This window comes from Melospiza melodia, chromosome 14 (genome assembly GCF_035770615.1).
Source record: "Melospiza melodia melodia isolate bMelMel2 chromosome 14, bMelMel2.pri, whole genome shotgun sequence".
NCBI classification, from domain to species: Eukaryota; Metazoa; Chordata; class Aves; order Passeriformes; family Passerellidae; genus Melospiza; species Melospiza melodia.
In genome coordinates, this window is record NC_086207.1 from 14,202,027 (window position 1) to 14,225,193 (window position 23,167).

At 50.9% G+C, this 23,167-nt stretch overlaps 1 protein-coding gene across 2 annotated transcripts; it reads right to left on the reverse strand.

Annotated features, from left to right (window-relative positions):
* Nucleotides 1-215: 215 nt before the first annotated feature.
* CSF1R (colony stimulating factor 1 receptor) lies at nucleotides 216-20,113 on the reverse strand. Of its 2 annotated transcripts, none has more exons than XM_063168834.1 (21): nucleotides 19,907-20,113; nucleotides 15,275-15,520; nucleotides 14,231-14,515; nucleotides 13,413-13,549; nucleotides 12,589-12,748; nucleotides 11,554-11,743; nucleotides 10,485-10,600; nucleotides 9,747-9,867; nucleotides 8,797-8,987; nucleotides 8,120-8,232; nucleotides 6,570-6,696; nucleotides 5,996-6,100; nucleotides 5,560-5,670; nucleotides 5,252-5,414; nucleotides 4,633-4,715; nucleotides 4,374-4,489; nucleotides 3,519-3,641; nucleotides 3,288-3,399; nucleotides 2,896-2,995; nucleotides 2,222-2,327; nucleotides 216-1,764 (listed from the first exon to the last, which is right to left on the reverse strand). In XM_063168834.1, the coding sequence occupies exons 1-21, from the start codon at nucleotides 19,953-19,955 to the stop codon at nucleotides 1,633-1,635; spliced, it is 2,886 nt and encodes a 961-aa protein (XP_063024904.1). In that variant the 5' UTR covers nucleotides 19,956-20,113; the 3' UTR covers nucleotides 216-1,632. The 2 variants fall into 2 exon arrangements, with proteins under 2 accessions (XP_063024904.1, XP_063024903.1); XM_063168833.1 differs by having other exon boundaries at nucleotides 4,633-4,733.
* Between the last annotated feature and the right edge of the window lie 3,054 nt (nucleotides 20,114-23,167).

The following is a 23,167-nucleotide window of genomic DNA, read 5'->3' on the forward strand; positions in this document are numbered from 1 at the left end:
TTTTTTTTTTTTTTTTGCGTGTGTGTGTGTACAAGACCTGGATGGCTTCAGGAGAAAAGGCACAAACACTGCTGAATCTCTTCTGCATTTGCCCTGCCTTTGCCATTGCACTTGCCCCAGAGACTGCTGCCATGTTCCACAGGGTGACTTGTCAGATGTTCCATTATCACAACTGAAATTACATTCCATTATATCCATGCACAGGGACTACTTCAGAGCTTTAAAACCTTGCTTTTAATAGTTTTTTTTTGTTACACAAGAATGAGTGATTTTGAGAACTGGTACTGAGGAACAGAGTTGCAGGGTGAGTGGGTAGGCCAGTGCATCACCCCTGCTCTGAGCTGTTCCCCTCTGAGAACAGTCCTTAGAGCCCTAGGAGAGACTCATTTTGTTAAATATATTTTATTTTTTATAATGCTGACAGAGTTACATTAGCTTTTCATTTAGTAAGGAAGAATGAATCACTTGGTGTTAGCATAAAACCAGGTTTAATAGAATCAGAAATGTCCCACAGTGAAATTGCTCAGTGTGACAAAGGCCACCTGCAGTGCAGTTGTAGTTTCCCTGAGCCCTGTCAGTTGCAGTGTCCCAGTACCTGGAATAGAAATCCTTTACCCACCGAGTCAGGTGAAGCTGAGAAGGTTCTTTAGCTACTTCTGGTAGGTAGACAGGACTGAGTGGCCAGGGCAGTAGTAACCCTGAGCAAGAGCTAGCTGAGAAATAGGTTGAAGTGTATTAGGCCCTAGCTTATGAAAAAAAAATCACCTCAGCTGTACTATTAAAAGTACATTGAGGAAATTTAGTATAAGTCTGTCATAGTGACAAAGGCAGTGATTGCTACATGCTCAGTAACTCAGAAGTTCTGTAGGATATGTGTAATGCTGATCATTTCTAGACCTCTTTAAGCTGCCATTATTTCCTGGATTGGGGTTGTGTTCAGGGCTCTCATGGAAGAGCACTGTTTTCTGCTGTCTTTTACCTGAGAAAGAGCTGTCCTGTCCTGTTAGTGAGGCACAAGTTCACATAACCCTGGGGTTGGCTCTGTGGCTCACTTCACCCAAACACCCCCTGCAGAAGCATCAGCTGCAGAGAGGTGGATTGCACAAGGAAATGTAGGGTTAATGCATATTTAATGCTATGTAGAAGCTTTACCTATTTCTAAACACTGCAATGTCCAGGGTCAGACTGACAAGGGGAAGAGAGCAGAACCATCAAAAAAGGGAGTGTATGGAGCAGTTCCAGTGCTAAGACATAATTCAAGATGTTCTTATAAAACTCAAGGGTTCAGTAATGTGAGTGACACTTAGAAATGTCTTATTTGGCTGTGACTAGTATTTTTTTTTAAACTACAAAACCCAAACTCCCACAGCCTTCTCTGGGGCATGGGGAGGTGGCTGCTGGGGACCTCTGTGTACCTTGTAGAGATGGAGCCTGTTACCATCCTGACAGCTCTATGCCATGTGTGGGATAAGACTCTGGAACACCCAGGTGTCTTTGCTCTCCTTTTGGTGAGAGAGTTCATAACACCCACACTTCAGCAAGCACAGAGAAGGCCAAAGCAGAAGGTGTCTGTGTCCTAGGGTGAGCTCTGTCGAGCCAGGACAAGGATCAGCCCCAGGGTGAAGGTCCCACCTAACAGAACTGGTAGTTGTTGCCCTTGAGCAGTGGCTGCCCACTCTCCTCTTGCTCGCAGGACTCCTCACAGCAGCCAGAGGTGTCACAGCCACTGTCTTCCTCTGCACTGGAGGGGAGGTTGGTGTAGTCCTTGAAAGAAAAGGAAGAAACACAACACCCTGAGTGTGTTTTGGTCCCTTTGATGTCTGACACATGTTCCCATGCAGGTGACCAGCTGGGGATGTGCTCACTCTGCATTATCACCCTTTGCTGTGCCCACGGGGCAGGGCTCACAGCTAGGGCAGGCATGTGCCTGTGCTTTTGTGAACAGCTAGTCCTGAGAGAGTTCACAGCAGGTCCAAGGGAATGGGGTAGGGTGCTGTGCTGGCAGTGCATGAATGGCTGTCACATTGAGGTTTCTGCCAAGAAGCTGTGCTTCCTTGTGCAGCCCTCTTTGACTTAACCCTTCAGCTGGATGCCTCTGCACTTCCCACCAACACCACACTGCTCCCATCAGCTTATGGTAGGGGATATCACACAAAATGTGTCCAGAGGCTGTGTTCATATAGGGGGAAAGATCCTCCCCCTTCTCTCCAGAGGTCCTCACCTGCTCCTTATGCACCTCCAGCTCTTTCTGGATGAAGCAGCTGATCTGGTCGAAGGTGGGTCTCCGTGTGGGCTCCAGGCTCCAGCACGCCTGCATGATGCTGTACCTGCAGGGCCACACAGGGACAGGGAGGTGGCATGGTGCTGCTGGAGGGATCTGCAACCCCAGGCTTTCCCTGCAGCACTCTGCATGTCAGGGACACAGAACTGAGCAGTCCCTTCTTCCAAAAAGCCCATGGTGAGTGCAGTGCTGCAGGGAATGGTGAGCACTGGAGTGGATGGAGCAAACTAATCAACAAGAAGTTTTATGCCATCAAGACTTCAGGCTTGCACTCATTACCTCCTGTAGCCTACTCAGGCTCATCCTCTCATAATCATACAGTCAAAAAAAGCTGACTAAAAAAAGAAGAAACCCCCACCAAGTTCAGAAATGTAGATATGTAATGTGAGGGTTCCCATCCTCCTGTCCCTAAACAGGAGATGTTGGATAGACTGCCCCAGGCCTTGTTTTCTACAGGAGCAAGGAGCAGCCTGGTAGGATCCATCCTTCACCCCAAGGCAGACACTGGGGAGAGCAGGCAGAGCTGTGGACAAGGTCCCTGTGCCTTGTCCCCTGTCCCTGCCTGTTGCCAGCCCCCCTGTCACTGCTGTGTGAATCTCAGTGCATCCACTCACATTTCCAAGGGAGCAAAGTCGGGCCTGGCCATCTGGTATCCCTGCTTCACCATGCTGTAGAACTTGCTGTTCACCACCATGCCAGGATAGGGGCTCTTCCCTGTGACAGAAAAAGGAGCAGAGGTGGCTCTCAGACCACAGGGTTCAACACTCCAACCTTGAGGGGTGGGAAGAGGCAGCCTGGAGGATCACCAGGGAGGTCTGAGTTAGAGGAAATGATGTGGGATTCTTTGTTTTGAATGGTCCCTCTGGAAACATAACACAGTGTGTTACAGCCCTGATAAAATATATTTTTGTCAACCTTCCTCCTTTCTTGGAAATTTTTCTGCAGATACCTTAGGGCAGTAGTGAGCCACAGAAAACAAAAGGGGTTTGCAAGCTTGCTTTCTTACCAAGGGAGAAGATCTCCCAGAGCAGGATGCCATAAGACCACACATCACTCTGCACCGTGTAAATGCAGTCAAAGATGCTCTCTGGGGCCATCCATTTCACGGGCAGGCGGGCCTGGAAGAGCAGAGAGTCCTGCAGACTGGGACAAGCTGGCAGCTTATGCTACACCCTGTCTGTCCTTTCCAGCCCCTCCTACCCTCGTGCCTTCTCTTGTGCCCATTTCAATTACTTACATTGCCTTTCACAACATAGTTGGAGTCATTCATGATGTCCCGGGCCAGGCCAAAGTCACAGATCTTGGCTACTCGTCCATCTGAAATGAGCACGTTCCTGGCTGCTAGGTCACGGTGGATGCACTGGGGACAACAGACCACAACTGAGATCCAGGCACTGGCCCCCAGCAGTCCCAAAAAATTCCCTACAGCCTGGACCTGCCACCAAAACCTTGTAGGGGCAAGGGAAGCATGTATTGCTTGAAGAGCCCCATCTGAGGAATCATGTCAACTCTGTGTTTGTAGCTCTCTTTCAATCACCTCATTTGCAGTGTTAAGACATTATGCCATGTCATGCTCTGTTCTTTAATCACTCACGGGGCTGTCATCTTCCCCATAAGGGGAGGGTCAGAACCAGGGGCTGTTGACACTGTCCTCATCCCTGAAACAGTCACAGGGTGACTGTCACATTCTGAGCCAGCTCTGGCAGTCAGCTCAACAGCCACTTTCAGTTCCTTGTCCCTGGGGTAGCAGGGACACTGCCAAAGTGAGAAAGCTTCAAAACAAAGCTCCTGACCTCGTGTAAAAGCAGGGGAGAAACTGTTGAGACCAGCATGATTCACAGCCCTGGGTTCCCTCTGTAACACTGCCCTCCATGCAAGGGCTCTGGAGGGAGCACCAGACACCAGGGCCCAGCCTGTCTGAACCCAACAGACACAGCAGAGAGGCCCATGTCCAGCAGCAGCTTGCTTGAGCTTGGCATCCCCATCCAAAGACATCCCAAGCCTTCTGCAGCCAGGATTGGGTGGCTCCTGCTTGGCTGGACTGGTGTTGCCCACTGGATGTGCTGGGGGCAGTGTTCCTCTTGGCACTCACGTTCTTTGATGCCAGGAATGCCATGCCCTGGGCCACCTGGCTGGAGAACTGCAGCAGGTCAGAGAGATTGAGGGGACGGAGATCCTCCCTGGCTTCATCCTCCTCCGAGCTTCTCCCTGAAATTCAGAGCAGAGATTTAGATTTGCTGCAAAGCTGGTGAGTAACGCCAACTGTGGCACGTTGGGGTTCCCAGAGCTAAACCAGACAGGATGGCCAAAAGAAAGAAATCACAAATGACAGAAATGAGCCTTTGACTCACCCCTGACTTGCGCAGAATCTGATGCTGCTGAAGATGATGATGATGACACAGGCCTCATTTCAACGTAAGTTTCCAAACCCTGGCTGGAAAAGCCACTGTCACTGAGTAAGAAGCAGCAGAGAGGGGAGCAGGCTGTTAGAACCCTCCAGCAGCACCTTCTGTCCTGCTCCATATCCACCAGGAGCAGAAACCACATGCCTGCCTGCAGAAGGTGACTTAGGCAGGGGCTTGAGGGCAAAGGCAAACTAGAAACTGATAGAGAGGGGACCTGGGCCCCTTTTTTAAGGGTAATGGGGAGCAGTCAGCTCCATCCTACCAAATGCATGTGCCCAATAGTGCAAGAAACCAAAAAGTTTTGTTTCTGAATTGTGGAAGGTCAGACAGGGCTGAAACCTGCATTTATTGTGGGATATCCAATGACTGCTGTAAAAGTCCTTGAAAAACTTGGAATTATAACCAGGTCTGAATACATGCAACCCCTGTGGCTTTTACATCCTGATATCCTGCCTGTCCCCAGGCAGGATTTGATCTCTCCCCAGCACAGTGCTCCTCACACTTCTCCCAGTGAGCACCCAGCCCTGTGCTGCTCAGCCCTGCAGGCCCCAAGCTCTGCTCCTACCTGCGGATGTATTTTTTCTCTAGCTCAATGTTCTTGTAATCAGCAGCACTGTCCAAAGAGGTGTCCAGGGCAGAATCCTGGATAATTATGGATTCAGTCTTCTTCCTGAGGAAGTTCAGCAGGTCTCCATAGCGACAGTACTCGGTGATGACAAGGATTGGGCCTGGGAGAGCAGCAGAGAGGGTCCATTAAGGAATGCTGTTGCTGTGCCCTGCCCTGAGGACTGCTTTCCCTGGGAGGGCAGCAGAACCCACACAGCTCAGCTGTGCCAAGAGGAGGGGCCCTGTCAGGGGGCTGTGGGATCCTACCTCCACAGGTGCACGCCCCCAGCAGGTTAACAATGTTCTCGTGGTGTCCCAAGTGACTCATGATCTTCAGCTCAGACATGAGGGCCTCCTGCTCATCCCTGTCTGCTGATGCTGTGGGGCGAGAAGCACCGTGTCAAGGAGTGAGGGAGGGACAAGGGGGAGGTTAAGGGAGAGGACAGAAAAAGGTGCAGACAGAGTTATGGAACAAAAGGAGGAAACACACTTAGAGTGAAAACTATGTTCTCTAACTGTGCCTCTGGCCTCCCCTGTCCACAAAAAGGCAGTAGTGTGATTCCAACATCTGGTACTTGGCACAGAAACAACTTCAAAAAGTAGCTGTTGCAGCCTGTGAGCACCAACATGTGGTGAACACACTCTACATCCTGCCCAGAGGAGCTTGGGGGATTTCAGCCCTTGCAAGTTGCTCTGTGCTCACACTTTAGCATCTTCACAGCCACTTTGAGCACCGAATCTTCTTTGCCCAGCCCAAAAGCTGTGGCTTCCACCACTTTTCCAAAGGCTCCTGCTCCAAGAGTTTTTCCTGCAGAGAGAAAAAATGGACTTTTAAGACATTTGATAGAGGAAGATTGAGCAGCTGTCCTGCACACAGCCTTGGGGAGGATGCCTGCTGGGCTCACACAAGAGGACACATCCCTCAGTCAGGAGCTGGCAAACATCTGTGGGGAGCTCTACAGTGAGCAAAGGTGGTGTGAAAGAGGCCATCTCCAAACTTTGCCTCGCCAAGGCTGTGCCTTAGGAATGACCCCATGTGCAAGAGGAGGGACGTGACCCCTGCAGCCTTCCTTGGAGCAAAGGGGAGACAGGCAGGCTACACCCTGCCACTTGCCATCCCATATGGAAGAGAGCAGCAAGGGCTGGTTAAGGATACTGATGGAATGTCTGGATGCAGCTTTGGACATCCCCCAGAGCTTTGGCTCTGACTCTTGAAGCGTTTCAGCTCTCTGATGAGCTTCATGCCACCAGGGAAGCATCAGGGAAGGTTTTCTTACCAAACTGGAGGTTGTTCCTTGGAAACTCCCACTTTTCATTGTATGGCAGCTGGGTGGGATCAATGAAGATGTAATTATTGCCTTCACAGGCCTCGATGATCTTCCACCTCACCTGGTACTTGGGTTTCTGCAAGGAAGGGGCTCCAGTCACTCAGTGTTCCCCAAGCTGGGAGGGCTCCCCAGCCCCAGGATCCCCTCAAGCTCACTCTGCAGGTGCACAGGGAAGATACAGGTTTCAGCCCATCAAAAATCTTTAGAATCTTGGCTGAGTGAGGGAGGATTTTCTGGACAGCCTGGACTCTGCAGTTATGGAGAGGTCATCACCTGTGACTGAGTGAGGCTCTCCTGCCACTGGAAGCAGCCTGTTGCCATGATTGGGGATGGCAGAGCTGGGAGATCCAGCCTGTCCCGCCAGGGCAGTGGCTGACAGTGGCTGACAGTGCCCAGCTGGGGCTGGAGGGAGATGTCTCCACTGTGTCTCCTTCCTTGGACCCCTGCTTGCTGAGCACAGCACAACATTGGGGCTGGCCCACCCCCACTTCCTTACAGGGGTAAAACAAAAAAGGAGAAAGAGAAGTAAGAATTTCTCTTTTCCAAGAATGTCATGGCAGAAGTAACAGGGCAAGGCAGAGCAGCAGAGCTGGAGTTCTTGAGCAGAGAAGGCTGGAACTTGACTGAGAGAGGTAACCATGTTATTTATAGACATGTCCTGCTTCTCTTGGGCTTGCAAGCCCTTCCAAAAAGCTATTTATTTCAGATCTGTTCTTCCACATTGATCCGTCTTTGTCTGTCTCTGGACCGCTGTCCAAAGGCAGCTCTGCCTGCTGAGCTGTGGGTGCTTGTCTGAGAGAGGGCTCTGATGGATCTTCTGACAACCAGCACCAGAACTTTGCTGCAAAATCTTCAGCCTTGATAGGCTGTCAAAGGAAGGGTGCCAAAAGGGAGAGATGAAAAACAGGAGATTTTCACCCACTGATGAGGCAGAGGTGGCTACTGATTGGTTCAGTTTGTGGAAAAAACAGAGAAAGAATCCAAATGCTGGAAATGAGTCTTGTAGAGAAAATGGGGCAAGTTCTTATATAAAAATAGTGACCAAGTCTTCCTGGAAACAAACTTTTTCTAACACCATCCTGTTTCTCCATAAAAACAGTTTTTTATAAAGCAGTGAGCAGAATAAAAAGTAGATGCAAACTGCAAACCACTCCTTTTTTTTTTCTCCCTTAATTCAGTCCATGGCTTTGTGGGTACCAGAGCAAAACCAGCTGCAGCTGACAGCACAGACTGAGCACCTTCTTCTGGCACCAAACAATAACCACACTGACCTGTGGGCTGCAAGGCTGAAGGAGCAGGGCAGGGGAGGTTTTAACACACTGGGTTGGGTGCATGAGCTTGGCCCTGCAGCAGGAAACTGCAGATGGAATCTGGGAGGCAGAGGAGGTGAAGGAGGCAGCTTGCCTGGTCCCTCCAAGCTGGTCCCTGGCCTGGCTGCCAGCAGAGGCTGTGTGCCCCTGAGGCTGGGCAGCCCTCACAGCCTGAACAGGGAATCTCACCTGGTTGTACTTGTAGAGCAGGAAGAGGAAGAGGAGGAGCAGCAGCACCAATGCCCCAATGCAGGTGGAGAGAACAGGGCTGAAGAGCTTGTTTGGAAGGGCCACGATACTCCCTGGAAGAGGAAAAAGAAGGAGAATGAGTAAACACTCTTAGTTCAATCCCAACTCTGGGAGCATTTTGCCCTGCTATTCACTTTGGATTCCTCTGTATGCCACACACCCAGCACAGCCCTCAGTACACCCTTTTGGGAGCTGAGGAAAGGTCTTGATGCCAAATTCTAGGCTAGTTCTCATACCCTCCTATTCCCACACAAACAGCACCAGATGCAGCTCAAACTGACTGGGGACCAAGACCTGTGCAGCAAGAACAGCCCCACCAAAAGAGGCAGCCCCTGTATTTTCATGGGCTGAGAAGCTGCTGGCTGCACCATGCCCTGGAGCTGAGTGCTGCACTTATAAGATGCTCATGATGTGGCTCCAGGCTATAACCCAGCCAGAAATTCCCACAGGTCCCTCAGGACTGGCAAATGCCAAAGCCCCACACCTGTGAGGGTAAAGGGCTTGTGCAATCTGCCCCAGCTCTCTTGCCAGACAGTGGGGATATAATACATAAAGGATGTAATCTCCAAGGCCCCAGATCCTCCCCCACTGTGCCCAGCTGATGGTTTGTATCTTACTGGTGATGGTGAAGGAGTGGAACATGTCAGAGGCGTTCCCTTCCCCGTTAATGGCCACGCAGCAGAAGGTGAAATTGTCACCCAGCTCCTCAAAGAGGATGCTGCTCTCCACCTCCACCTCTTGGAAGGGCAACACATTCACCACCTGGGGTCTGGAGTCATTGCTTATCAGTCTGTACTCCTCGCTGTACCTGCAGGGATGGCAAGAGGGGACAGTGAGGGCTGCTCTGCAGCACAGCAGCTCACAGCTGGGGAAGGTGGAGGGCTGTGTCAGAATAGAGAGGAGACACAGGGAATTAGGCTTGCAGCTCTGTGAGATGTGTTACTCTATGCCAAATTAAAGATCTCCCCCTGAATACAGCAGTATTTTTCTCTCCCTTAATTCAGTCCATGGATTTGTGGAGACCAGAGCAAAACCAGCCACAGCCCTGCTTAGACAGAGCCATGAGTGCCTTTATGTGGCTCAGCTCTCATAATTAACACTTTATGTGTTCTGCCATCAGTCCCTTCAGTGGGGCTGGTTCTCAGACACAACAGGCAGCTGCAGTTGCTTCCCATGACTCTGTAGCTCAGTAAACCCATGCTCTGCAGAGCCTCAGACCTGTGGAAGTCCCAAAAAGATGACTGGGCCAGCCAGGATGTACCTCTACAGCAGCATACACCAGGGCACCTCTCCAAATGATCCATATATTCCTTGAAAAATCTTGGGGAGAGCATAAATCACAGGTGGACAAACTCTTCAAGCTCAGGACTTTAGGAACAGAAAGTGCTCCCTCTTCTCAGGCAGACCCCAAGAACCTCTTTTTTCCAGCACAGCAGCATCCCTGCTGCTGTTACTGGGCTGGATTGCTGTATTGCCTGCCCAGGAGCCCACGTGGTGCTGCTGCTCAGTGAATGCCAGGCAGGGCAGGGGCACAGCTTGCAGGGCTCAGTGCCCTGGGCAGCCTCACCCGTCAGAGTGCACGGGGCACTGGTACCACTCGATGCGTGGGGCAGGGTACCCGATGGCCACGCACTGCAGCAGGCTGGAGTCCTCAGCTGGCACCTTGATTTTGCAGACCCTTGGAGAAGCTGTTGGGGAAGCCACAGAAACAGTGAATGCTGTGACCAGAGGAAGAGCACATCCCCCATGCTCTGGTTTCCTTTCCATGCATGCAACAATAAACCAGAGGAACCCCTGTGCTACACACAGGCAGCTTTGGGCTGGGTCTGTGAGTCCTGTGGGTGCTAAGCTGGAAGCAGCCTGGTGTGACCGTGCTCACAGGGATCTGACTCCATGTTTCAGAAGGTCTGGTTTATTATTTTATGATATATATTGTATTAAAACTATACTAAAAGAATAGAAGAAAGGATTTCATCAGAAGGCTAGCTAAGGATAGAAAAAGAAAGAATGAATAACAAAGGCTTCTGTCTCGGACGGAGAGCCAGCTGACTGTGATTGGCCATTAATTAGAAACAACCACATGAGACCAATCACAGATGCACCTGTTGCATTCCACAGCAGCAGATAACCAACCATTGGTTACATTTTGTTCCTGAGGCCTCTCAGCTTCTCAGGAGGAAAAATCCTAAGGAAAGGATTTTCCATAACAGATATTTGTGACACCCTGGTACCCCAACCAACTATTTTTTCCAACTGGGAAGCAGTCCCAGAGGCAAGCAGGGTGAAAGAATGGACAAGCACTTACATTTCAGAGAGATGCTGAAGGTAACTGACTCATTGGTCGCACTGTGGGAGGCATAAAAGGTGTAGAGGCCTCCCTCTCCCTCCTTCAGGCGTTTCAGGGAGAGGGTGTTGTTGTACCTGCTCACAGAGAGAAACGCTGTGAGGAGCACACAGGCCTTGCTCAGTGAGATGCTGCTGCTTCTGTGCTCTGGAACACTTCCAGCACTGATCCCAGCCCATCAGGGAACCTGCCAGTTGCTTCTGTGGGGGAACTAGGGAGGAACTGATCTTCCTCAGGGGAAATACCTTTTGCCACCAAGAGCACTTCTGAAAGGCTACAGGTGGGTGAATGCTCAGAAATAATTTAACATCTAAATCATTGCCTTTCAAGGGTCAGGGGATGCTGGTCCTCCTGCCTTTGGCAAAATGAGTTTCTCCTTGAATCTTTGCTCCCTAGTGCCACTCCCTTCTGCCCCCAGCTGATTGCTCAGCCCCCAGTGCAAGAAAGAGTTCACTCTAAAGCCATAATTTTGCCAAGTGGCACAGTTCCTCTTCTGGATTGTTTTTTGTTTTTAAGAAAATGAAAGGGGAATTGCCCAAAACCCCAACAAATGGAATTGTTTTCTTCCCCTTGGTCTCAGTTGGCTGCAGGCTTTGGAAGAGCAGATCTGTACCCTCTGTTAGAACATATTCACATAACAATATGTTCCCAGTGCCTCTCAGTGCACACTCTTTCAACCTCAGAGCAGGGGATACGTCCAAGGGCCAGTGAGGAAATTAAGGTTTTTGTACTATTCATCCACTCCTGCAATTTCTTCTGGCAAGGAGAGTGCAGAATTGAACAAGCAGATCACAAACGTGATACTGACTCCCACAAGGCTTTCTAAGGAGAAGGCCACCAAGTTAGAGAAGGGTGGTGTCCTCCTTGATCACACTGTGGTTTGCTAATAATACTGGAAAGAGAAAACAGAAATGCAGAACAGTTTCCCTCTTTAAAACCAAAGAGTTTTCTGTAGAATGGGGCCTGCCTGTTTCAAGGAAAGCTCTCTTGGAAACATGCCATAGAAGGGCAGAAGACAAAGAGCACGTACCAGTTGTTTCCAGAGATCATTTCACCCTTGAATATGGTGGGTTTAGAGTGCTTCAAGGGATTCCTGTGTTCCCAGGCCCAGTGGAGAAGTTTTGGGTAAGCCTTAATGTGGACCTGCAGCTCCACATTGTCTCCCAGAGCCACCTCCAGGCTGGTGGCTTGCCCTGGGGTCAGGTGCACGTAACCTCTCTCTGCAGGGTGGAGGAGAGCATGACTGTCAGCAGGCAGGTCCAGAGACCTGGAATAACCCTACACCAGCACCATAAATGGATCATTATTGGAAAGAGCAGCCTCAGCTGGGAGACTGCAGGAGGGAGTGAAACATTACACAGGTTACGTTCCCAAAGGAGTGCTCTTAAATTATTTCTTTGTCATGGCACTGCCTGAGGAAAGCTAGGAAATCTTAGTGAAGTCTCTGAGGAATGAAGTTGTACATGCTGTGTCCTAGGAACTGACCTGGCTAAACAGTGTCTCCTAATTGTTTAGAAAATACAGGCCCTTTAGCTAAAATCCTGGCTTCTCACTGGGAGATAACAGACAGAGCCTTCTTTCTGAGCTGTGGCTTTGGACCATCAGCAAACTCCAGCCTGTGAGCTGTAGGGATGAATTTTCCATCTTGAGATACAAACAAGTGTGTAACAGACCTGAATCCCCTTTGGTGGATCTGTGGCTGGAAGAGACCAGACCCATACTCTGCTCATGTGGCTCACCCTTCCTTCTAACCAGCCTTTCCTGGTCTGCCAGCACAACCTTGCCCACTCCCTTTTTACTGTTTCGAAGCTGTTTATAAATGCACAGAGACTGAGACTAGTACTCCAATTTTTCATCCAGAACCCAAAACATCCTCTGACTCCTTCAGATACTAAGGGAATACCAGTTCCTTTCCCAGCAGCTCCATAGTTCCCATGCAAGTCCTTGGGCACAAGTGAGAATAATGTTTTCAACAACAAATCTAGGAAGAGAATGGAGGCAGAAGCAGCAAATACTCCAGGCTGCACATGATTCAGCCCTACTAGGCTTTTGGGGAAGGACTCACCTACTACCTGAAGCGTTGTTGAGGCATTCTTGGATCCTACTGAATTGTTAGCTATGCAGATGTACTTGCCACTGTCCTCCATGGTCACAGCTGCAATGGACAGGGTGTCACTGATGAAGTAGTTATCATTTTCAAAGTCAGACCTTTTAGTTCTGTTGACCTGTCAGGCAGAGAGCAGGGAACAGCACACATTGGGAGGGCAAAACAAACACATCTCACCTGCTCAGGGCTAGAGAGCTCATCCCTGAGAGCAACCTGTGTGCAGACCCAGAGGCACATTAACCCCAAGGATCCAGGGCAGATATTGCACAGCAGTCAGGTTATAGCTATTGTCAGCCTTCTGACTGCAACCTGGCCTTACACTGTGTGATCCAAACATACCTTGTGTGTGGTTTCATCTCCTTAATAAAGGCATCAGTTATAATAAGGACTTCTAGCAAACCTCATCTAACCATCTAGCAGTTAGAAGTCAGCATTATAGATTCCTTTTCTTCAGACATATCTTTTCTCTGGAGAACTCTGTCCTGAAAATGCTTGCTGCTTTATAAGCCCTGGCAGGGCTGGGAGAAGAAATGTTGTTTAATAGGTACTGTGTCTCCTGTCCAATAAACTCAGCTGAAACCACACATTCTCATCCATTGCAGACTGTTTTGACAACAGGCAGGTGTTTCTTTATCCTGTGTCATCCCAAAGAAAGGATATTCAAATTTCTACAGCTTGACTAGCTGCATTGGTTGGGTGGTTCAAGGTTTTGCTGTGGGTCTGGGCAGTTCTTACCACCCTGTGTCTCCCATTTTCCAGGAAAGCCCCACCCTCCAGCTTACTTTCTTTGCTGCTGTGTCCCATCTGATGTCATACTTGTAGGAAGGAGCAGTCACCCTGCAGGTGACTTGGAAAGGTTCTCCCACGATCCGCACATGGTCCACAGGGTCCATCTCCACATAGACAGGCTTCTCCAGTGCTGCACAAAGGCAAGCAGGGAAAGATACATGTCAGCTTGTCCAGTGAGCCCAAGTGCTCTGGGGACTCCCCAGGACCTGGCTACCTTGGGTGGTGAGGCACAGATTGCCCAGAGAAGTTGTGGAGGCCCCATCCTCAAGTGTTCAAGGTCAGGTTAGGTGGGAGCTGAACAATCTGATCTAGCAGGTTGGAACTAGATGATTTTCAAAGTCTCTTCCCACCCAAACTATTTTATTACTCTATTCTATGATTATACCTCCTCCTTTCCATCCTCTTTACCCCCTGCCTTCCCTTCCCTAGAGATCACCACTCCCTTTTGAGCACGTGTCTGTGGGAAGCAGTACAGGGAGGGAGAGCACAGCAGTCAGGACTGTGGGTTGAAAGGGAAGGAGAAGCTTTTGCCATGGCTACAAATGGAGCATCAGGGACTGAGAACTTGCAGAACTTTGGACAGATTGGTGGACATTTTTGTCTGGTCTGTGACAGCGCCTGCAAAGATTTGAAGACTGCTGAACCCATGCAAACCCATCTCAAGGAACCAAATTGCCAGAGGCTGATGGAATTTGGCCTCCATTAAACAACCTTTTGAAACTGCAGGTTCAGAAGGTCTTTCCCTAACTATCTAGTGTGCCCAGCTTAGCTATTTGTGGCCCTTAGGACAGCAACAACCCCTCTTCTTTACCTTCTTCCACAACCAGTCTTATTCTTGGTGAATTATTTATTTTTCCATTTATCTGTGCTTGGCATCGGTAAGGGCCCTTATGCTTGGTCTGCACATTGTAGAGTGTTACTCCTCTCTCAGCACTGAAGGAGTAGCTGGTCCCAGGTAGGAGAGGAGAGGCATCATCCCTTATCAGAGTCACACTGGATCCGTACTCGGGAGCCGTGATGAAACAGGGGAAATCAACATTCCCACCTTTGATCCCCCAGACCCGGAAAGAGGGGGTGTACCACGTGTTATTAGGGTCTGCAGAGGAGACAGGACAGCCTTGTGAGAGGGGTCAGAAAATGCACTGAAGTGAGAAACACATTCCAGCAAGGCAAGCCTCCAGCACTGCTGCCCAGTGGGAGTTCGATGCTGGGGCAGCCCTGCTCAGCCTGCCTGACTCAGCCTCCAAACACTCACATGACAAACCCAGCTCCAGCTGAGGCATTTGAGGGGATCACAGCAACCAGCTCACTAATGGCCATGGATAAGAGAGGCTGAAAAGTATGTATACCTCTAATTAAACTTTTCACCATGGTGAAAGTTTTACTTATGAGATCTCCAGCTTCCCTGCTCAGGGCAGCACTTGTGGTACAAGGGAAGGGGTGAAGTCAAGTGGTAGAGCTACCACAGCACAGCTTCTTTTGAGATAAATGAATATTTGGGGTTCAGGTCTGTTGGGAGGATGTAATTCATGCGAGTCTCTCCCTTATCTGAGGTACTGGCAATATAGTTCTCTGATTTTCTCACTGCTCATTACAACACTGAACAGGACTGTTTTTCAGGAAGGGAAGCCACAGCAGAAGGAGGGAGAGCTCCACAAATACATGAGATGTAGCTCTATACTTTAACCCAGTGCTTTAACCATGGACCCCATTTTGTGTGGCTCCACCAGGAGCCTGCACTGCTCCCCAGGCACAGGCACACACACACAAACACAGCACAAAGCACCTGTGCAGGGCTCCCTGCAGGGAGGCTGCTCTGCCAGTGGCTGTGGGAAGAGACAAGCAGGGTTATTACCTCTCACAAACAGGTGGATGGCTGCAATGCCCTTGTCACTGCTGTTGACATAAGCACAGCTATAGGTGCCTGTGTTCCTGTAAGTGGCATTGGGAATACTGAGGGTGCTGCTGGTGTGGTTTCTGAATGTAACCTCTTTGCTATTCCATGCAACTTCAGACTCTCCTGAGCAGTGCAAGAGGACTGGATCACCCGTGTTGACAACCAGAGCAGGGAGGTCAGGGCTGATCACTGGAGATGCTGAGCCTGCAAGGGAAAGCGAGAGTGAGAATGCAAAAATGATCCCTAAAGATCCTCTGTTGGAGTTCCCACTGCTGAGAATGGAGTAGCTCAGCATCAGGAAAAGGCTGAGCTTGGGATTCAGACTGGCTTTTTGGCTCATATCACTCCATCATTCTCTGTCCCACCAGACACATATGGCCTGATACTCCAAGGAATGAATTTCAGGGAAGAAATACCACCCTTCACACTTCCCTGCCATTTGAACATTTAGACAACTGGGACAGGAAAAGCAATCATCTGGAGCTGATTAGGGCAAATGCCAGTTTGGCAATTGTTCCTGCTGATTTTATGCCTCTTCTTACAATAGTTTTCCTTTTGTGGCAGAGCTGGAGCCGCTCTATGGACTGGGTTAGCCCATAGCATCATTTGGGGGAGTTAAAGCCAAGTTTGGTGGATGGAGCTCTTTGTTGCATTGGGGCTGAGGTGAGCTAGAAGAAACCTGGAAGGCTCCTGCAGAGCAGGTCAGTGCATATAATTTGGCTTTTTGTTGCCAAGTACTGGATTTTGAAGGACACCCCCTCGTGTGTATCGTGGAGTCACACGCTGCATTCTCCTCACAGACACCAACAAAGCATTATGAAATGACACAACATTATTATTCCTATTTGGGAGAGGAAACTAAGGCATGGAAAACCTAAAGAGCTGATGACAGCCCATAGCTGCATTTGTTCATACAACACACCAGTCCTGCAGACAGGAACATCACAACCAGCCAGAGTTCTGAAGCATCTCTGCTTTGAAGACGCCTGCTCTGCTGGCTGAATAAAGGGGAACCAGGGTCCTACTCCAGCCTTAGTGTGAGAGGGAAATATTTTTTCCCAGTTTTGCCCTGTCAGCGAGTTCTTTGAGTCACCTCCTATATTTAGGGTGGGGGGAAGTGCAAAATGAATCAGTGCCACAGGGCTGGGGAAGAAGTGGTGCAGCCACCCTGCTCCAGGCCCTCAGGGAGGACAGGAAACACATTGCAAATGGCTATCTGTGCCTGGGGGGCTCTGCACCCCCTCCCAGCCCCTGTCCAGGGCTATTCTCCCACTTCTGCTTTCCTTCCCAGTCGCACACCCAACCTCACATTTAAAGGGACACACACCCTCATTCAAATAATGCTAACCATAAAGGGAGCTGTGCAATTCATCAATTGCTCTGCAGGCAGTGATCCCCTGCCATGGACACTGGCCCTGTAAGAGCCAGCAGAGCACAGCCCCATCCTCACCCACCCCTGATCACAGCTCTTTAGGGGAGGAAGGCAATGCCCAGGGTACAGATGTGTGTGCTGGGCTGCCAGCTGTGCTCAGGGCTGTGCTCTCCAGAGCCCAAGGAGCAGCATTTAAGCCATCCTGGGCTGATGACTCCCTCCATGCAACAAAGGGTTGAGAAGACCCTGGAGAGCGTTGCTGGCATGTGTCAACGACACAGTGGCCATGGGGAAGCTCAGACAAGGCATAGATTAAACTCACTGGCCCTGAAGGGAGAAGCAGAGAGGAAGAATCTTTGGAGCGTGGAAAATTTGACATTTTATCTCCCTGTTCCCCTTTTTTTTAAAATACTTTTATCTTTCTGTGGAAAGAGGAGAAGCCCAGAGTGGAGAAAAACATATCCCAGAATAATTTGCAAAGCTACATTTTCCACATATCTGAGGCAAAACATTCCTCCCTTTTTGCTAAGCTGTGTTTTCTAGTGGGCTTTGATATTTCTGTTGCTTTAACTCTTTGTCACTGGATCCTTTTCCCTCACTTACTCTCTGCTTTGGCTATCCATCCACAGCCAAGGCTTTGGCACCATTTCATGGGGAAAATGACTCTTTTTGCAGGAGGACAAGGAAAGAAAACAAAACAAACAGGAGTCATCTCACTGTGCATCCTTGTTGTCATCAGCTCACAGGTATTACAGAGGTGCTGGGGCCAGAAAAGGCTCTGGGCAGGTGCTCTCCAGAACAGTGAGGAAAAAGCCTTCAGGCTGTCACTAGAGCCTCACATCCACACTGGAAGCACCACATAGGTGGAGTGAGGACAGAGAAGACAGAGACACCAAATGCAGGACAAGGCGAGCTGCAGGTCACTGAGCACCCACTCCTTCATGTGTGCTGGGGATGAGTCAGAGCAGTGGGTCCTTTTCCAGAATGGGGAAGCAGGGCTGCTGGGGGAGGCTCTGTCCCTGCTGACCACTGTGCAATCTTGCACGAAGTCCAAGGATGTCTCTGTTCTGCTCTCCAGCAGCTTCCGCAGCGCTGCCAGTAACTGCTGGCCAGAGGTTTTACCACACTTGGGTTGTGTAACCATGACCTCTCCTCACAGCTGCAGACTGTCCCTGCCTCTCCCATGCCAGCCAAAACACTGCTTTCCCCTGCTGAGCATTTGGTGAGGAGGGAGAAGTGAAGGCTGGTATGACAGAAGTGCCCAGGATCCTTACCACAGGAGCCAGCCACCAGGATTTTGGGTTAGTTCTGGGGAGTAACTAGGCTAAGGTCTGGTCCTCAAAGGGATCCATACCAGACCTGAGGTCCCTTTGTCCCACCCTCAGAGACAGCAAGGAAAAGTTTGATTTCTGAGGGCCCCAGAGTCACCTACAGTATCTGGATGGAGAAAAGTGTGCTCATCACAGCTCTGCTTGGGGCTTCTACCTCAGAGGTTTAGGTTACCCACAATAAGAAAACAAACCTCCCAGGAATACATCTCAAGATGGCCAAGAACACAGATGCAAGATGATCAGGTTTAAAACATTTCCTCTGCTTGATCTGAGCCCCTTACCGTCCCTCAGCAAGAGCCCAGTCACAACAATCACATTACATCAGCCCTGGGTGCTCACAGAAGATGCCCTTGCAATCCAAGAGGCAGGAGAAGGAAGTCAGGCTCTGGCTCCAGCTGGAGGCTATTGCTTTCTAGAACCTTGGCCTGGTGCATCTCTGTGCTACAAATGGCCAGCAGTGCTGGTACCCACACAAATGTGCGTCCTACAGCCTGGCATGGCAGAGAGTGCCTCATGAAAGTGTCACAGCTCATGATCTGGCACTGGCCAGTGGCTCAGGGAACCTTTGGGGAGATCCTAAAAGCTGTTGTTATGATCTCTCACAGATCTGCATTAAACCTGCCTAGTCCCTATTATTGTAAAATCCACAAGAAATTAAAAACCCTGAAGCCATTACAACCCAGTTCCCAGCACAGCAGACCTAGAAAATTATGCTCAACATATTGCAAATGTCACTTGAAGTGAAACAACAAGTGAGGGGGATGCAAATGTTCTGGGCTGAAGAGATGAGCCCTGCAGGGGCCCAAGAAGGATTTGCTGCCTGTCACATGCTAAATGCTGTCCCCACCACAGTCTCACTGTGTCCCCAAGCATGCTCAAAAGGAATATTAAGGTGAGCGCCACACAGGACCTGAGAGGTTCCCTGCACTTCAAAACGCAATATGAGTAATACTGGTTTCCACCTCTTTGGTTGTAAACCTCAAAACAGGCTTAGAGACTATTTTTTGAGGTTGGTGGGTTGTCACTCCTTGGCCATCTCTGCAGCCTCAAAAACAGGCATGTTCACCTTTCCCTTCTTGGCTGGCTGAGTTGTTTCCATCACATCCTGGCTCTACAGCCCTGCAAACCAGCAATCCTCAGACACTCCAGCTGGGCATGAGGTGCTTTGGAAGGTGCCAGTGCAGCTGATATTCCCAACCTCTCCACCTGCAGACCAAACATTTCCAGCTCCTTCCCCATTTGAGCAAAGTGTTATTTTAGAAAGAGCTTCCCTCAGGACACAGTTTCTGCTGAACCATTCCTTCATCTTAAACCCTGTCCAGACGCAAAGAGTGGGAAGTTTCCCTTTCCTATCTCCCCAAGGCTCTCCTACGCTTTGTGCACCTCTCCATCCTCCTTGGCCTTACCTTGGCAGGGCTGCAGGCAGCCAAGGGCAAGCCAAGCTCCAGAGCCAACACAGACCAGCAACACACCCTCTTTCCACCACTGGCCTCCCTCTATAACTGCAGCCAGCTCTGGATGACCTTGAGAAAGCTGCTACAGCCAAGCCTGCAGTGAATTCCAGCACTGGTGTCTCTTCCCTGCAGTGCCACAGAGCACACACCTTCTGCCCAGCCATGCCAAGGGTCCTGCTCACAGCAGTGCCCACTCCATGCAGCAGCAAACAGGGACCATCCCAGCCCACAGCAACCTTTTGGGACCCAGCCCAGCTTCACCCTCCACCTGCAGGAGCTGCCAGGTGTCCGTGAGTCCAGCTCCAGCACAGCCCCATCCCCACCAAGGCCTCCTCAGCAGAGAAGGAATGGAGCACTTACACCAGACACCCAGGAAACCCTCACCACATCCCACAGCTCCTCTGGAGGGACCTGGGGCTTTGGGAGTACTCACCATGCCAGAAGCCAGCTGTGGTAAGCAGCAGGAGGAGAGCAGGCCCCATGTCCCCAGGCCCGGGGTGTCCCCAGGTGTCCCCAGCGTGGAGCCGATGCTGCTGCAGGATCCTCTCCAGTAGTGGGTGCCTCTTCTCGTGGGCACCGTCTCCAGCACGCCCCTCTCAGGAGCTTCTCCTTTCTGGGCTGACCACAAGTTAAGAAATTCCCTATTTTGTTTGTTTTTGAAACAGGGGGGAAAAAAACCAGGCCGTGCCTTGTCACGTCACCAGTGACAACGCCATGGCAGAGGTGGGGCCATGCACACCCTGCTGCAGGGTCCCCTCAGCTCCCAGAGAGGAGCCCATCCCCACACTGTCAGGGGCCACTGCACCATGCTGGGCTTTGGGAGAACCCTGGTGTTCCCTGGCTTCTGCCACTCCAATCCCCAGGGACATTTATACACTTTTGCCTCGCACGGGGACACAAAGTGTCCCCACACTTGCAGGCAGTGGATTCCATTTTATTTCAGCAGGACAAGTCTCACCTCAGGCCCAGTGCTGGCTTTGGGACCAGAGAACCCTCACAGGACACGGCAGACTCCTCACAACAGGCCCACAAAGGCAATTCAGCCTAGGGCATCTCTCAGGTGGGAAAATACCTGCGAAGATACCAAATTATTTTGTGTTAACCAAAAGTGTGATCTCTGGTGCAGAGAGGGGTCCTGCAGCCACACAGGATCACCCCCAAGGCCCATGCCAGCTTCACCCCCTCCCTGGCAGGGAGGGTGTTGGAGTCCAGCATGCAGACCCCAGGCTAGGCTGGGGACACTTGGGGACCCCTGCTCTTTTCTGTAACCTCCAGTCCTGGGGCGCAGAGTGACCTTGACACCCCCAGGTAGTTGCAGGGCTCAAGCACAGACCCTTCCTCCCCCAGAGCCCATCCTGCCCTGCTGGTGGGGAGGCTGCTGGGAGCTGTTCTGTAATTGGCAGCCTGGCAGGCACCTTGAAGTTATTACACTAATTAGCCAGTTAGCAATGTTGGCAATTAGTAAATCAGATACTTTGTTAACCCTCCACTGGGCTGTGGGTATTCCAAAACAGGTGTGAGGGAAGGCTTGAAGCCAGCCAGTTCTCCCAGGGCCACCCAAGCCAGCAGGATTAGCAGCTCCTGTCAGACACAGGGAGTCCCTTGCTCTCTGCTCTGTCTCTGGATAACCTCAGGCTGCAGCAGAAGTTCAGGGCTGTCCACAGCAGCTCTGGGGTGGGAAGTGACAGCCATCACCTGACAGTGCTGGGGAGGAAGGTCCAGGCTCTGCCAGCTGCCCCTGCTGCGGCCCCAACAGCAGGGAGGGGACAGGAACCCCCTGACAAACCATGGGCAGAAAGAGATGGGTTGTGCCAAAATATCTGCACAGAGGTGGCTGTTGAATGTGCACCTGCAGTGCCCTGAAAGCCTCCAGAGCCTGGAGGGGAATGGGCTGCTCCAAAGGGGGCATTTAGAGAGGCACCAGCAGGACAAGGCCCTGGGGCCAAGAGATGAGAGCATGGCTGACTGTGCTGGGGATGACTAAGAGTCATGGGAACATGGAGAGCTCTTGGGTTTGGCCAGAAGGATGGCTGGAGACTGTGAGGGAGTCCAGAGAGAAGGAAAGGCAGCTTTTGGCCAAAGAACATTTCCCCTCAGCAGTTTTTCCTGGCAGGGTGCAGGGAAGAAGAACATGAATTAGAGGCAGCATGGTGCTCTGGGGGGCTCCTGCCCAGAGCTGGGGGTTGTCAGGCAGCTGGGCCACAGGAGATGTCTGCTTGATTATTCTTTCCTCCTTTCGAGCCAAAGGGGCTTTTTAAAGGATGTTTGTTTCCCTCCTTCTTCTTTTTAAGGCTTTTTTTTTTTCCAGGAACAAATGCCAGCTCAGAGAGAACTGACTCACCAATGTGAATAAGTATTAAACCAGACAGGTTTAATAGAGAGAAGGGAAACAATCTCTCAGCCTTGCTTCTTCTCTTTGAGGGGGCCCCTTGTACAGCATCTCTGCTGGCAGTGACCCCCAGGTGACAGCCTGGACTGGGCACACCTGGGGATGCTCACTGGGACAAACTTGGGGTCCCTCCCTCTTTTGCATCCCTCTCTTCCACCTGCACCCCAAATCTAATGTGCAAGCAGCAGCTCAGCCACAGGAGTGCTGCTGGAACTGCAGCTCTGAGCACAGGGCAGGGAGGCTCTCAGAGAAGCTGCAACCTTACTTGGAACAACTTGAAGCTCAGGAGTATCTGTGGAGGCCCTGCTGGTTGTGCAAGATGGGATGAGACGTGCTCAGTGCATGGTAGACTGGCTGGGGAAGGGGGAATGGAGGCTGCTGTGAGCCCTGGCTGGGAGCACTGGGAGCTCAGTTGTTTCCCTGTGGGACCCCAGCACTGAGCACAGCTGGCCACAGTGCCATCCCTGCCTGAACTGCCCTGCAGCAGTTTGGGGACACATGTGGGACACCTGTGTCCTGTTGGTGCCCCACAGCTCCTGGGTTTGTCACTGCAGTCTCTCTGCTTCCCTGAGCTCCTCCATGGGGTGTCTGTCTCATCACTGCAGAGGAGACTTGTTTTGGGGTGGGGAAAATGTCCTGCTGGGGGTCCCCATGTTGGCCTGCTCGTTTCCAGCCCCAGGACTCCACTCCAGCACAGGCTGACATGCAAAAGTCTGCTGGGTAGGGATCAGTGGGAGCCTGCAGGGTTCAGGGCTGAGCTCTGCCAATTCCCCCTCTCTGCTTCCCCCCAGGCCTTTGATGCAGCTCTCTGGACAGAAGGGGATTCTTTTTCTCCCTGCTGATTCAGCTCCTGGAGAAAAATGCCCTGACTGAGCCGTGCCAGGTGACTCAGAGCATATCTGGGGAGAATCAGCCTGAGCTGGTCAGGGAAGGCTGCAAACCTCCACTCTGGAAAAATGAGCAAAGGCAGCAACCCAGGACAGGCAGGAACCCAGGAAAGGCTGGAAAGGGAGCCTTGCTGGAACCTGGACCTGCTTGCTGCTGCTCTCCATGCCTTGGACCTCTGGGTACACAGGGAGCTTCCAGGAGCTAAGGGAGGCACAACTGATACCAGTGGGGCTTCATCATGAAGCCAGAAAACAGGGTCAGCACTGATATGATTTAACCAAAACCCCTCTTTGCAGCAAGCACGTGGCTCAGAGAAGGTGCAAACATCTCTGCTCTGCAGCTTGAGATGGATTTTGGAGGAGCAGCTACATTTGAGCTAGAGAGGAGAAAACTTTGGGCAAGACACAGGGTGCCTGT

Bases quoted from the DNA above. Each gene is read 5' to 3' on its own strand.
- CSF1R (XM_063168833.1), bottom strand. From the start codon at position 19,955: ATGGGGCCTGCTCTCCTCCTGCTGCTTACCACAGCTGGCTTCTGGCAT. The intron at 11,744-12,588 runs GTGAGTCCTTCC...TCCACCCTGCAG, and splicing joins AACAACGCTTCAGGTAGTAG to AGAGAGGTTACGTGCACCTG. The intron at 4,490-4,632 runs GTGAGTCAAAGG...TCTGAATTTCAG, and splicing joins AGATTCTGCGCAAGTCAGGG to GGAGAAGCTCGGAGGAGGAT.